The sequence below is a fragment of the Capra hircus genome, chromosome 19 (assembly GCF_001704415.2).
Source record: "Capra hircus breed San Clemente chromosome 19, ASM170441v1, whole genome shotgun sequence".
Classification (NCBI taxonomy): domain Eukaryota; kingdom Metazoa; phylum Chordata; class Mammalia; order Artiodactyla; family Bovidae; genus Capra; species Capra hircus.
In genome coordinates this window covers 14,504,758-14,516,847 of record NC_030826.1, presented here as the reverse complement: position 1 = coordinate 14,516,847, position 12,090 = coordinate 14,504,758, and the positions used below count along the sequence as shown (strand labels likewise).

The window sequence follows — 12,090 nt, the reverse complement described above, 5'->3', positions numbered from 1 at the left end:
CATTTTGAGTTAATTTTGTATGTAAGAGATGGACTAATGGAACAGGATAGAAATCCAAGAAATAAACCCAAGCACTTGTCAGTTAATCTATGATAAAGGAGGTAAGAATATACAATGGAGAAAAGATAATCTCTTTAATAAGTGGTGCTGGGAAAACTGGACAGCTCCATCTATTAATAAAAGAATGAAATCAGAACATTCTCTATCACCGTCTACAAAAATAATGTCAAAATGGATTAAAGTCTTAAATACAAGACTGGAAACCATAAAACTCCTAGAAGAAAACACAGGCAGAATACTCTGACACAAGTTGTAGCAATATATGTGGTTTTGGCTCTATCTCCTAAAGCAAAGAAAATAAAAGCAAAAGTAAGTAAATGGAACGTAGTGAAACTTAAAAGCTTTTGCATAGTTAAGAAAACCATTGACAAAATGAAAAGACAATCTACTGAATAGGAGAAAATATTTCCAAATGATATGACTGATAAAGTGTTACTATCCAAAATATTAAGATAGCTCATACAACTTAACATCAAAAAGCAAGCAACATGATTTAAAAATGTTCAGAAAACCTGAACAGACATTTTTCAAATAAAAAAAAAAACATATGGCCAACAGGCACATGGAAAGAGGTTCAACACTGTTAATCATTAGAGAAACACAATTTAAAACCACAATGAGATATCACCTTATACTGCCAGAGTGGCTACCATTAAAAAGAACACAAATAAAAAATGTTGGCAAGCATGTGAAAAACAGTAAGGAGCTTTCTCAAAAGACTAACAAGAGAACTCCCACATCACTAAAAAGAGAATCAACTCCTAGGGATATATCCAAAAAATGAAAAACTAATTTGAAAAGACATATGAATCCCAATGTTCATAGCAGCATTATTTACAACTGCCAAAATATAGAAGCAACCTAAGTGTCCATCAGCAATGACTGGATAAAGAAGATGTGCTATACACACACAATGGGATACTACTCAGGCATAAAAAATGAAACCTCGCCTTTTGGAACAACATGTATAAAATAAGTCAGACAGAAAGATAAATACTGTATGATATCACTTATATGTAGAATCTAAAATATAAAGCAAACTAATGAAAACTAGTAACAAACTAGTAACCAAAAAGGAACAGACCCACAGATACAGTGGGGAGAAGGAAGCGGAGGAAGGAAAAATAGAGTAGGGGATTAAGAGGTAGAGACTACTATGCATAAAATAAATAGGCTCCAGGGATTATATTGTACAACACAAGGAATACAGCCAATATTTTATAAAAAAACTATAAACGAGGTATAACCTTTAAAAACTGTGAATCATATACTTACCCAGCAGGGGAGATATCATGATCACGAAGGTGGTTTTCCCAGGGCATGGCTCATCCATTGCACTCCAGGTGTGCTGACCCTTGCAATTTCCCCAAGCGTGGGGAACTCGGCTGCATAATTTGTAGTAGGGAGGAGCTGCGTTCATGCTTCCTCCTGGTAGGTTTTGAAATACAAACGTTTGGGAATTTCCCAGTGGTTCAGCATTTAAGAATCTGTGTTTCCAGTGCAGGGGGCACAGGTTCAATCCTTGGTTCTGGAACTAAGACCCCATATGCCATGTGGTACAGCCGAAAAACAAAACAAAAACCAAGACACTGTGAATCACTGTGTTGTATAGTAAAACTTATATAATATTGTAAATCAACTATTTACATATATACATAAACATTTTAAAAAGGAAGTAATTACTGACAGGTTTGTATTTAGTACCATTTTGCCATTGCCTGCTGTTTTGTAGCTCGTCTGTTTCTTTCTGTAGTAGTACACTTAGATTCGTATCCCTTTATCTTTTGGAGTGGAAATGGCAACCTACTCCAGTATTCTTGCCTGGAGAATTCCATGGACAGGGGAGCCTGGCAGGCTACAGTCCATGGGGTGGCAAAGAGTGAGACACGACTGAGCAGCTATCATTTATACTTTCATACGTTTTCCTATTACAGATCTTCCTTGACTTGTGATGGTTTTATGTCCCAATAAACCCATCAGAAGTTGAAAATATTTTAAGTCAAACCTGCATGTAATACAACTAACCTACTGAACATCATAGCTCAGTCTAGCCTACCTTAAATCAGCTCAGAACACTTACATTGGCCTACAGTTAGGCAAACTCATTTAACACAAAGCTTATTTTTAAATTAAAATGTTGAATATATCATTTAATTTATTGATCACTGTACTGAAAGTGAAAAACAAAATGGTTGTATGGATACTCACCATCAAAGCCACAGCTGAAAGCACAGCAGGCCTGAAGAATGTTTGAAACATTGAACTAAAATTAACTGCTGGATGATATTGATGCTACAGTGACAGGGTCATCAATTCTCTCTTGATGAGGCTGGAGGATAGCTGGCAGGAGGCACTGGGGCATCTGCACTAGCTGATGGTCTAGTAGGCACAATATTCTTTAGGAAGATTTCAAGCTTTGATTGTAGTTTGTTTTGCCTGCAACATTGTCTTGTGTGCAGAATAAGACAGTTCAAAAACCAGTTTTCAAACAATGCTAATATCATCCAGGCTTCCCTGTTAGGGCAACAATAAATGGGAAGTATATGCTTCTTTGAGCAGGCTCTGGGAGTTGGTGATGGACAGGGAAGCCTGGCATGCCACAGTCCATGGGGTGGCAAAGAATCGGACACGACTGAGTGACTGAACTGAATTGAACTGAACCTATAGGCTTTCTTATATTCCTGCGTGCTCTAGGGTTTTCCAAGTGGTAGGTTAAGAAAGGCTTTAACTTGAACCTTACAACATCTCTATCCCAAAGCAGCATTATATAGTCTTTGAAAGCCTTGAATCCTGGCATTGTCTTGGACTTTTGAGGAATGTACGTATGCTCTGGCATATGTTTTCGGAACAAGTTGATTTCATCAACATTACATACGTGTTCTGGCAAATACTTATCCACAATTATTCTACGCAGCTCTTCCTCAAACACTTTGGCACTTCCTTAAACACTTTGGTATCAACAACCTGCTGCCTCACCACCAATCTTCACATTATGAAAATAACAACGCCACTTGAAACATTGGACATTTACTCACTATAAACATTCGCGTATGTGTAAGGTCGTCAGTATACTCTTTAAGCGTATAGAAAAAACTTGCCTCAGTAGACTAAGTGGTGCGCGCTTCTGTATCTGGTCTTCCACTCTAGTGTTGAGAAATTTTCCATATCATCGATTAGCCCAGGTAATCTCTTCGCAAAGACAGTGGATTTAACAAATGCTGACAATTTCACTGCATCACCGATTCACTTATCCTTTAAGATGGCCGAGATCATCCATTGCGAAAGTCCTAACTCACACGTGATGGCCATTACTGACTTGCCACTTTCATGCAGGGAAATTGAGTTTCCTCTCAAGAATAATTGCTTTCGTCTTCTTCACTTCAGAAGCAGGGAGTGACACAGCACACTATAGAGCGTTGGTTGTTTACCCTCGTGATCACACGGCTGACTGGGAGCTGTGGCTCACTGCCAGTGCCCAGCATCATATGAAAACAGTATCGCATACGGCTAGCTTAAGAAAAGATCAAAAGTCAAAATTCGAAGTATAGTTTCTACTGAGTGCGAATTACTTCCGTACCACCGTAAAGTCAAGAAATCCTAAGTCGAACCATTTTAAGACAGAGACCATTTGTACTAATTAGCACCCTTTCATTTCAGCTTAAGTCCCTGTCACATTCCTTGTACCACCAGTCTAGTGGTGATGAACTTCTTTACCTTGTGTTTGTCTGGAAGATTCTCCATATCATCTTCAATTCCGCGTGTTAAAGAGACTATTCTGCTGAGTTCTTAAGGATGCCAGCTGGGCAACTAGAAAAGTCATAACTTCTCCAAGCGAACAGTGTGAAAGTAGTCCAAGAAGATTCAGAGAGTTTTGCGGGGAGGGGGAACAAGCTTTGGATTCTTCATTTCCTTATAAAGACTGTAAATGTCATCAATTATAATCTTTTCTAAGTTATACAGGTTTTCTGGGTACGTCTTGAAAATTTCCATTGTTGTTAAAATAAAAGTATTGAAATGTTTCGTATCTTAAAAGTGGAAGAAAACTTACCCATGAACTATGCACAGAGTAAATAAACTACCCTGTGCACAGAGTAATTAACAAATTAATTTTCCTAATAACTTTTAAAGGGGCTTCCCAGAGGGCTCAGTGGTAAAGAATCTGCCTGCCAAAGCAGGAGATGCAGGTTTCATCCCTGGATTGGGAAGATCCCCTAGAGAAGGAAATGGCAACCCACTCCTGTATTCTTGCCTGGGAAATCCCACAGACAGAGGAGCCTGGTGGGATACAGCTCATGGGGTTGCAAAAGTATCAGGCACAATTTAGAGACTAAACAACAACAAAAAGTCTTGAGTAACATCTATGAAAACCATTTAGAAAGAAATAAATTGAAAATTATTTTAGACTTTCCAAGATTCTATCAAGGTGTTTTCCCAGCAAAGTTTTTCAGAGGCATATTTTCACATTATTTGAGAACAACATTGACGACATAATGAAAAACATCTTTGTAGCCTGGTCTACTTTTCATGATTCAGATGAGCCTTGCACAAAATTTTCTTGGGCTCCAAAATCACTGCAGATGGTGACTGCAGCCATGAGATTAAAAGATGCTTGCTCCTTGGAAGAAAAGCTATAACAAACCAAGACAGCATATTAAAAAGCTTTGCCGACAAAGGTCCATCTAGTCAAAGCTATGGTTTTTCCAGTAGTCATGTATGGATGTGAAAATTGGACCATAAAGAAAGCTGAGCACTGAAGAATTGATGCTTTTGAACTGTGGTGTTGGAGAAGACTCTTGAGTCCCTTGGACTGCAAGGAGATCCAACCAGTCCATCCTAAAGGAGATCAGTCCTGAATATTCTTTGGAAGGATTGGTGCTGAAGCTAAATACTTTGGCTGCCTGATGCAAAGACGCTGACTCATGAGAAAAGAACCTGTTGCTGGGAAAGAGTGAAGGCAGGAGGAGAAGGGGACGACAGAGGATGAGATAATTGAATGGCGTCACCAAGTCGACAGACATGAGCTTGAGCAAACTCCGAGAGATGGCAAAGGACAGGGAAGCCAGCATGCTGCAATCTGTGGGGCTGCAAAGAGCTGGAAATGACTGAGCGACTGAACTGAACTGGACGATATTTAAACAACCTTTTGTCACTCCTCAGAAAGTAATCCATGCTGATTGCTCAAGAGGTGTTGAAAAATCTCAGAATCAAATTTATCACTCAAAGTTCCAAGTCTCTTCAAGACTATAAAAAGGGCCTTCTTTAAGTCATTCATTGTTTGGCTGGTTATGAGGGTGTAGGACTTAGGGTAAATTGCAGATAAGCTTGAATCATGAAGAAGTCTGGCACTGCCTTCAGTTAATGTAGAAGATTCTTCACTCCAGTAGATCTTTGTCATGACACACAGTTTCCCAGTGTAGCCACCCATTTTTACCAGTTTCTTCTTTAAAGTTAAGGCAGTTTGTATAGAATAACCTTTTAGTTCCTCATTCAGTTCCCTGAGGAATGTGTATAAGACTGGTGGCCGGTCCTGGGAAATTAGAAGTGCGTCGCAGATGACGCTCTGGTTCTCTTGCAAGTCCAGATCCAAAGACCAGCTCTTAGACAGGATCAATGTACCTTGACGAACAGAGCCCATCTCTTTACGTATCAACTGTGCAAGTCCTTCATGTTGTGAGAACAGTCTCTTGCAGAGGATTTCCGGAATATACGTCACCTTTTCTGATGGCACTAGGTATGAAAATAATTATAATAGATTTTTCAACACTGGAAGATTCCAATTCCAACCATGACAAAGTAGCTTGCACCAGACCAACCCCTCCCACCAAACACAACTATAAAAGTTGTATAAAATATAAAAACAGAGATTTAAAGAACTAGAGAGCAACCAACACAAGCAGGGCTTAAAGGGTCACTATATTTGATGGAAGCACAGGAAGTAGCACCACGTTCATCCCAGCTTTCTGCCTGAGGGTATTTTCCATATCATGTCATGGGTAAATACAGTCCAAGCACAAATCTCCAGTTTTACTAGGCTGAGGAAAAAGAGACTGGCATTCAGGGCTACCAGAGGAACTATAATTCGAGAGGGAAGATCTAAGATGAAACTGCAGAAAATCAGCCAAACTCCACATACATATTTCCTTCAACTCACTTGGTAGATACAGGGTGAGATGCAGAAAACCCAGAAGAAAATGTCAACTGGGAGGATAAAAGGAGCTGAACCTGAGTTTTATCAACCTCATGGTGGTGGGGTGACTTAGACCGGAATTCAAGTCCCAGAAGGCCTGTGGTAAACACCTCAGACTTTGAGTTGAGACTCAAGAAGAGCCATGACCTAATAATGGTGAGGGCAAAATTTAAAGATATTCTTTCTAGAAAAGCATAAAACAAATCTTAAAACAAAAAATCAAGGTTATCACTGGTACTCTATCTACCTGCAGAAAGAAATATAATCCCCTTTGGAGGAATGTAGCATCTTCCAAAGCCTCTATAGTTGTTTTTTTTTTAATTTTAATTGGAGGATAATTGCTTTACAACGTTGTATTGGTTTCTGCCATACAACAACATGAGTCAGCCATAAGTATATACATGTCCCCTCCCTCCTGAACCTCCCTGCCAGCTCCACCCCATCCCACCCCCCTGGGTTGCCACAGAGCACTGAGTTGAGCTCCCTGGGTTATACAGCAACTTCCCACTTGCTGTCTATTGCACGTACGGTAATATACATGTTTCAGCGCTAGTCTCTCAATTTGTCCCACTCTCTCTTTCCCCTACTGTGTCTAGGAAGATGCCATGTACCACCGGGCAACTAAGCCGGTGTGCCACAACCACTGAGCCCAGCCACACGCTGGAGCCCCTGCCGCAACTGAGCCTGTGCTCCACAACCAGAGAAGCCACTGCAACGCAGCAGCTAGAGAAAGCAAATGTGTAGCAAGAGAGACCCAGCACAGCCATACATAAACAAAGCAAAATGAAAGAAAAATAAAAGAGCAGTCGGGGGATAAAAGCCCTCTATCAACTTCTCCCTAAGCAGAGGAGGAACTGGGACACACATCCAGGGCCTCAACTTTTCTGGCTACACCTTGAGGTACTAGCTCCTCCCTTCCCTTAATCAGGGCACTGGCGGGACTCGGCTTACTCTAGCGTTCCGGGGAACACTAGGAACCAAGCGTTAGCGGCTTAAATGAGCACAGAGCTTTGAGAGGCACCCAGAATGTCTGGCTGAACGACTTAGTGAGTTCATCTCCTATTTGAGGTCAGTCTGTGAAAACGGTTGCTTTATATAATGTGCAGAAACCAATACAGTTAAGAAAAAAGAAGAAACGGGGTTGATTATGCTCAAAATTAAAGAACAAAACTCATCTCCAGAAACCTTTTCCTAATGAAGTGGAGCCAAGTGATTTACCCAACAGGGAATTCAAAATAATGACCTTAATGATATTTTCTTAGGTCAGGAAAGCAATGTTATGAACAAATTATTTAAAATAAATTTTAACAAGGTGGTGTGAAATCAATATATAAAATCAGTTGCATTTCTACACACTAGTGACAAATAAGAAAAAAATGTAACTTTTAAAGTAAAACATTGAGAATTCCCTGGTGGTACAGTGGTTAGGACTTCATACCTCCATTCATTCCTGAGGGCACAAATTCAGTTCTGGGTCAGAGAACTAAGAACCCGCAAGCTAAGCAGTGCAGCCAAACAAAAAGATAACATCAATTACAACAAGAAAACATTTAAAAAACCTATGTTCAATTGTACAAAGACCAATTGATATAAATAATGTCACTATGCTACTTCTGAAATCTATATATTCAGTGTAACTGCGATCAAAATCTTTAAAGGGCTTTTTGCGGCACTTAAACAGTTCTAAAATTTGTTTCATAGATTAAATGATTTAAATTGCCAAGACACTCTCAAAGAAAAAGAGTAATAGTAAGAAGGCCTGCCCTGCTAAGTACTTAGAACAATATTACAATATTAAGACAGTACAGTGTATATAAGGACAGACAAATTGACCAAATGAACATAATAGGGATTCTAGAAACATAGCTATACATATACCAAGTAATATTGCTGGAGATGGCATGGCAAATTGGCAGGTGAAAATGGGAACAGTTCAGTAACTGGAGCTGGGTAATGTGGTTACTGGGCTTCCCTGGGGGCTCAGTGCTAAAGAACCTGCCTACCAAGCCAGGAGAACATTGGTTTGATCCCTAGGTTGGGAAGATCCCCCTGGAAAAGGAAATGACAACCCACTCCAGTATTCTTGCCTAGGAAATCCCATGGACAGAGCAGCCTGGTGGGCTATAGTCCAGGGAGGTCACAAAGAGTTAGACACGACTTAGTGAATGAAAACCAACAATGCGGTTATCCACATGGAATAAAATGAAATACCACCCTTACATCACCACTGAGATAGACTGAGGCTTTAAATATTAAACATAGAGTGCAAAACCCTAAAACTTGTACAAGAAAATGAAAGGAAATACGGTTTTACTGGTTAGAGAGGATCTCATACACAAGGCAGAAAGAGCAGTGAAACAGAAAATTTAAATATTGGTAACTTGGTAACTTTAACTATTGGTAACTTAATTTTAAATTAAGTCATAATCAGCAAAAGTATCAAGCTGCTGATAATCATCATAGGCCTCAAGGAGTCAGACACGACTGAAGAGACTGAAGCGACTTAGCAGCAGCAGCCTCAAGCAAAGAGAAAACAAAAGCTACAAACTTGGAGAAGATTTCTGCAACCTGTAATACCTATGATCAGAAGAGGATCTGGATTCTAGACTCGCCTACATATCAATAGGAAAAAGACAAAAGCCTAATAGCAAAATGGGCAACCGACAGAATAAGTAAGCATTTCACAGGCAATAAAATACAGACAGACAGTAAGTGCACAAAGAGATGCTCAACCAAATTAACAGCCAGGGAAATGCAGATGTTAACAGATACTGGTTTACACTTATTTGAGTGGGAAAAAGGAGGATGAAAAGAAAGATGAGGAGAAGCTGACAACTGAAGAAGACGCGCCATTTCTAACATGTTGGTGGGAGTAAAGTGACTCACCTACTTTGGAAAACAATCTGGCATTATCTCATTGCTTGGATATTCATCTACTTCCTGACCTAGCAATTCTACTCCTGGGTGTGCACCCGAGAATAACTTTCACAAATATGCGACAGAAGACTGAACAAAAATATTCATGGTAACACTGTGTATACAGCAGAAAACAACAAACATGTTGCCCATAAACAATAACAACAGAAACAGGTAAATCAGAGATTCTGAGTATTGTTGGTCTTTCTTCAATAATGGAATATAGCCATGTATGAAGCTGGGTCTCAATATAGACTTCCTACTGACATGATGGATTTCTTTTTTGTTTAAACTAAGTTGACTTGGGTTTCTCTTACTTCCAATCAAAGGAGTTCCTATTACACCAAGAAAAAGTCTAATCAAAATCTGAAATATTACATTTTAATATAGTCCATGCTAAAAACGCCAAAGCATTCCCTGAATGCCAAAATATACTTTGACGATAAGTTTCAAGAAAGAGCTGATTTGAAGAAAAGGAGATTTGAAAAGACATACAAGTCCAAAGAAACCCTAATTAAATTACCTCTAAAGTGATATCTCTGCTGCTGACTTTCTAAATTCTTACCTTTATCAACAGACCAATCATGGGGAACTGGTGATAACATACTTCGTTGAAGGTTCATCTCTTCAAACAACCTGGAAAAATCTTAAAAAACAAAAACTACTTTATTCATTTGTCACAACTAAATGCTTAGTATGTCAACTAAATGCTTTGTATATCTAAAGTCTGCTTAGAAATGACCCCATTTTCCCAATAGAAATATTGTTAAATATTGTGGATAGATTCCCAGGTCAGACAAAAGTTATAAATTTATTCCTTGAGGCTGCTGAAACATACTATGTTGAATATTAATAAGAAAGTGCATGAATAGTAATCAAATACATTACCATATAACGGGGCTCATTTTAAAAGCAATTAAAATTAGAAGACATGATGGCTAGTGAAGGAGAGATTCTAAGAATGAGGCTTGCAATTTCAGGGATTTTTAAGTTGCTAGTGCTGGTCCAATTTCACTGGAGGCTTTTTTCTTTTCCAAAAATCAGATAAAACACCAACATTATCCGTTTCTTATCAGTCCAATTTAGGGTTATATGTTGGTCCACAAATGGAAGAAACAGGAGAGGAAGAGGGAAGAGGTTTTAAAGGAAAGTGTAAAGAAAGATGAAGAGCAAGTACATAGAAGAGGCAAGTGTTCCTGAGAGAAAGAAATGGTCAGTTACCGAAACTGAGCTCCACAGGAACAGGGAGAAGGAATTCATAGGCTTTCCTTGAAAGTGAGTAGACGTGATAGGGGAGAAAAATTACACTAGGTAGTGCTATGGAGAGGAGATAATGTACCTTTGTGGATGGAGTAACTACCTTCTAAACAGGTAGAGATAGCAAACTATTGCTTGTATCCACCAAAGATTAGTAAATTAGGTGTTGAAATCTGAGGACTATTGCTCTTGCCCCCAATCTCAGAGAACAAAAAATCTTGCTGCCGCAGCCAAATGCACCATTATATATTTCCAATCCCCCGTCCTCACCTGGTTCAGGATCCATCATGAATTGCACCCACTCCTCCACGGACAGCTGCGTCACCTGATTGTCTTTCACATGCCAGGAATCCGGCTTTTTGGCAAACACTGCACAACAGAATGGCTCTATTTTGAGCATACAGACATATCCACAGAGCCTTTCTCCGTCGTATACCTCAAGGAATTTGCAGAAATAATTTATCTTCTTCTTCTCCATACAGAAGTGATAGACAGGCAACTTGCTGATGCATTTTTCTATTTCTCTTTCTAACTTGTCAAGGTCACTCTTCTCTGCTTTAAAGCCAATTACTTCTTGTTTTTCTTCACTTAAACCAATAAACAAATATCCCCCACGAGTATTTGCAAATGCTGAAACATTTTGAGGGAGAATCTCTTTAATCCGTTGCAACAGCTTTTGTGTTGAGAAGTCTTTAATCTCCACATATGTGGATTCGGTAAAGGTGAGTTTTTCTCTGTACCTGACTTGCGTCCTATTAAAAAAGTCAGAAGCCAAGGCTTTTGTGCTACTTTCTTCTCTTTCTTCTCGGCACCTCTTTGAAGGTGACTTTAACGTTAAAGAAAATCTCTCTCTAGTTTCTATCCTGTCTTTGAGGAATTCCAGTGCCACGATAGCATTCATGACATTTACAGAGGTTATATCTCTTTTATACAAATTGGAACTCAAGGTGGCAATCTTCATCCCAGGGATTTTGGAGCTCCACGATTTGACAAAAATCAGAAAATATTTACCTTGTTTCATAAAGTCGAAGTATTTGTGAACAATTGGAACCATATCGGCTAAAGAATGTTCCAAATCTAACCCTATTCCATCTTTTTCATAACTATAATCTTCATTCTCAATTTCAATCTTGCTCATTCCCCCTCCAGAATTCAGCAAAGTAATCACACATTTTGAGAGGCTTTCATTCTGCTTTTTTCTCAGTTGAGAATCTCTCATTTTTTTTCTATTCTTCTCCCCCAAAGTGACTTTTCCTACATCTAGAACCAGCTCTGGGTAGTTAGTGTCCGAAACAACACAGATGGTCATTTTCTCAGGAGCCATTCAATTGCCAAGCAGAAATTCTTTCCTGTAAAACAGACAGCCATTTACAATAGGACCTGAACAGAAGAGATAGCAGATTCTGTATTGTGAGGCAAACCCAGCAAAATTCTTTCTTTTGCTTTATCCTATATCTCACTGAATAGCATGGTAAGGATACAAAGTATGTGGTTTTTTTTTTAACATATTTTGAACTAAGGTGATCATTTCTACTCATCTAAAATTTTTCAATATTTTACCATAGTTTTATATGACCCTTTTCTAATTGTTTGAATCTCCTTTTTATCTGTTTATATTATATCCATTTTAATTCCATATATATATATATAACTTATTTCTCTCTTCTTTT

General features: G+C 38.9%; 1 protein-coding gene across 1 annotated transcript; it reads right to left on the bottom strand.

Moving 5' to 3' along the window:
• On the bottom strand, positions 5,207 to 11,765 carry SLFN12 (schlafen family member 12). The gene is made up of 2 exons (XM_018063987.1): positions 10,691 to 11,765; positions 5,207 to 5,787 (listed from the first exon to the last, which is right to left on the bottom strand). Exons 1-2 carry the CDS (start codon positions 11,742 to 11,744, stop codon positions 5,207 to 5,209), a joined length of 1,635 nt encoding a protein of 544 aa, XP_017919476.1. The 5' UTR covers positions 11,745 to 11,765.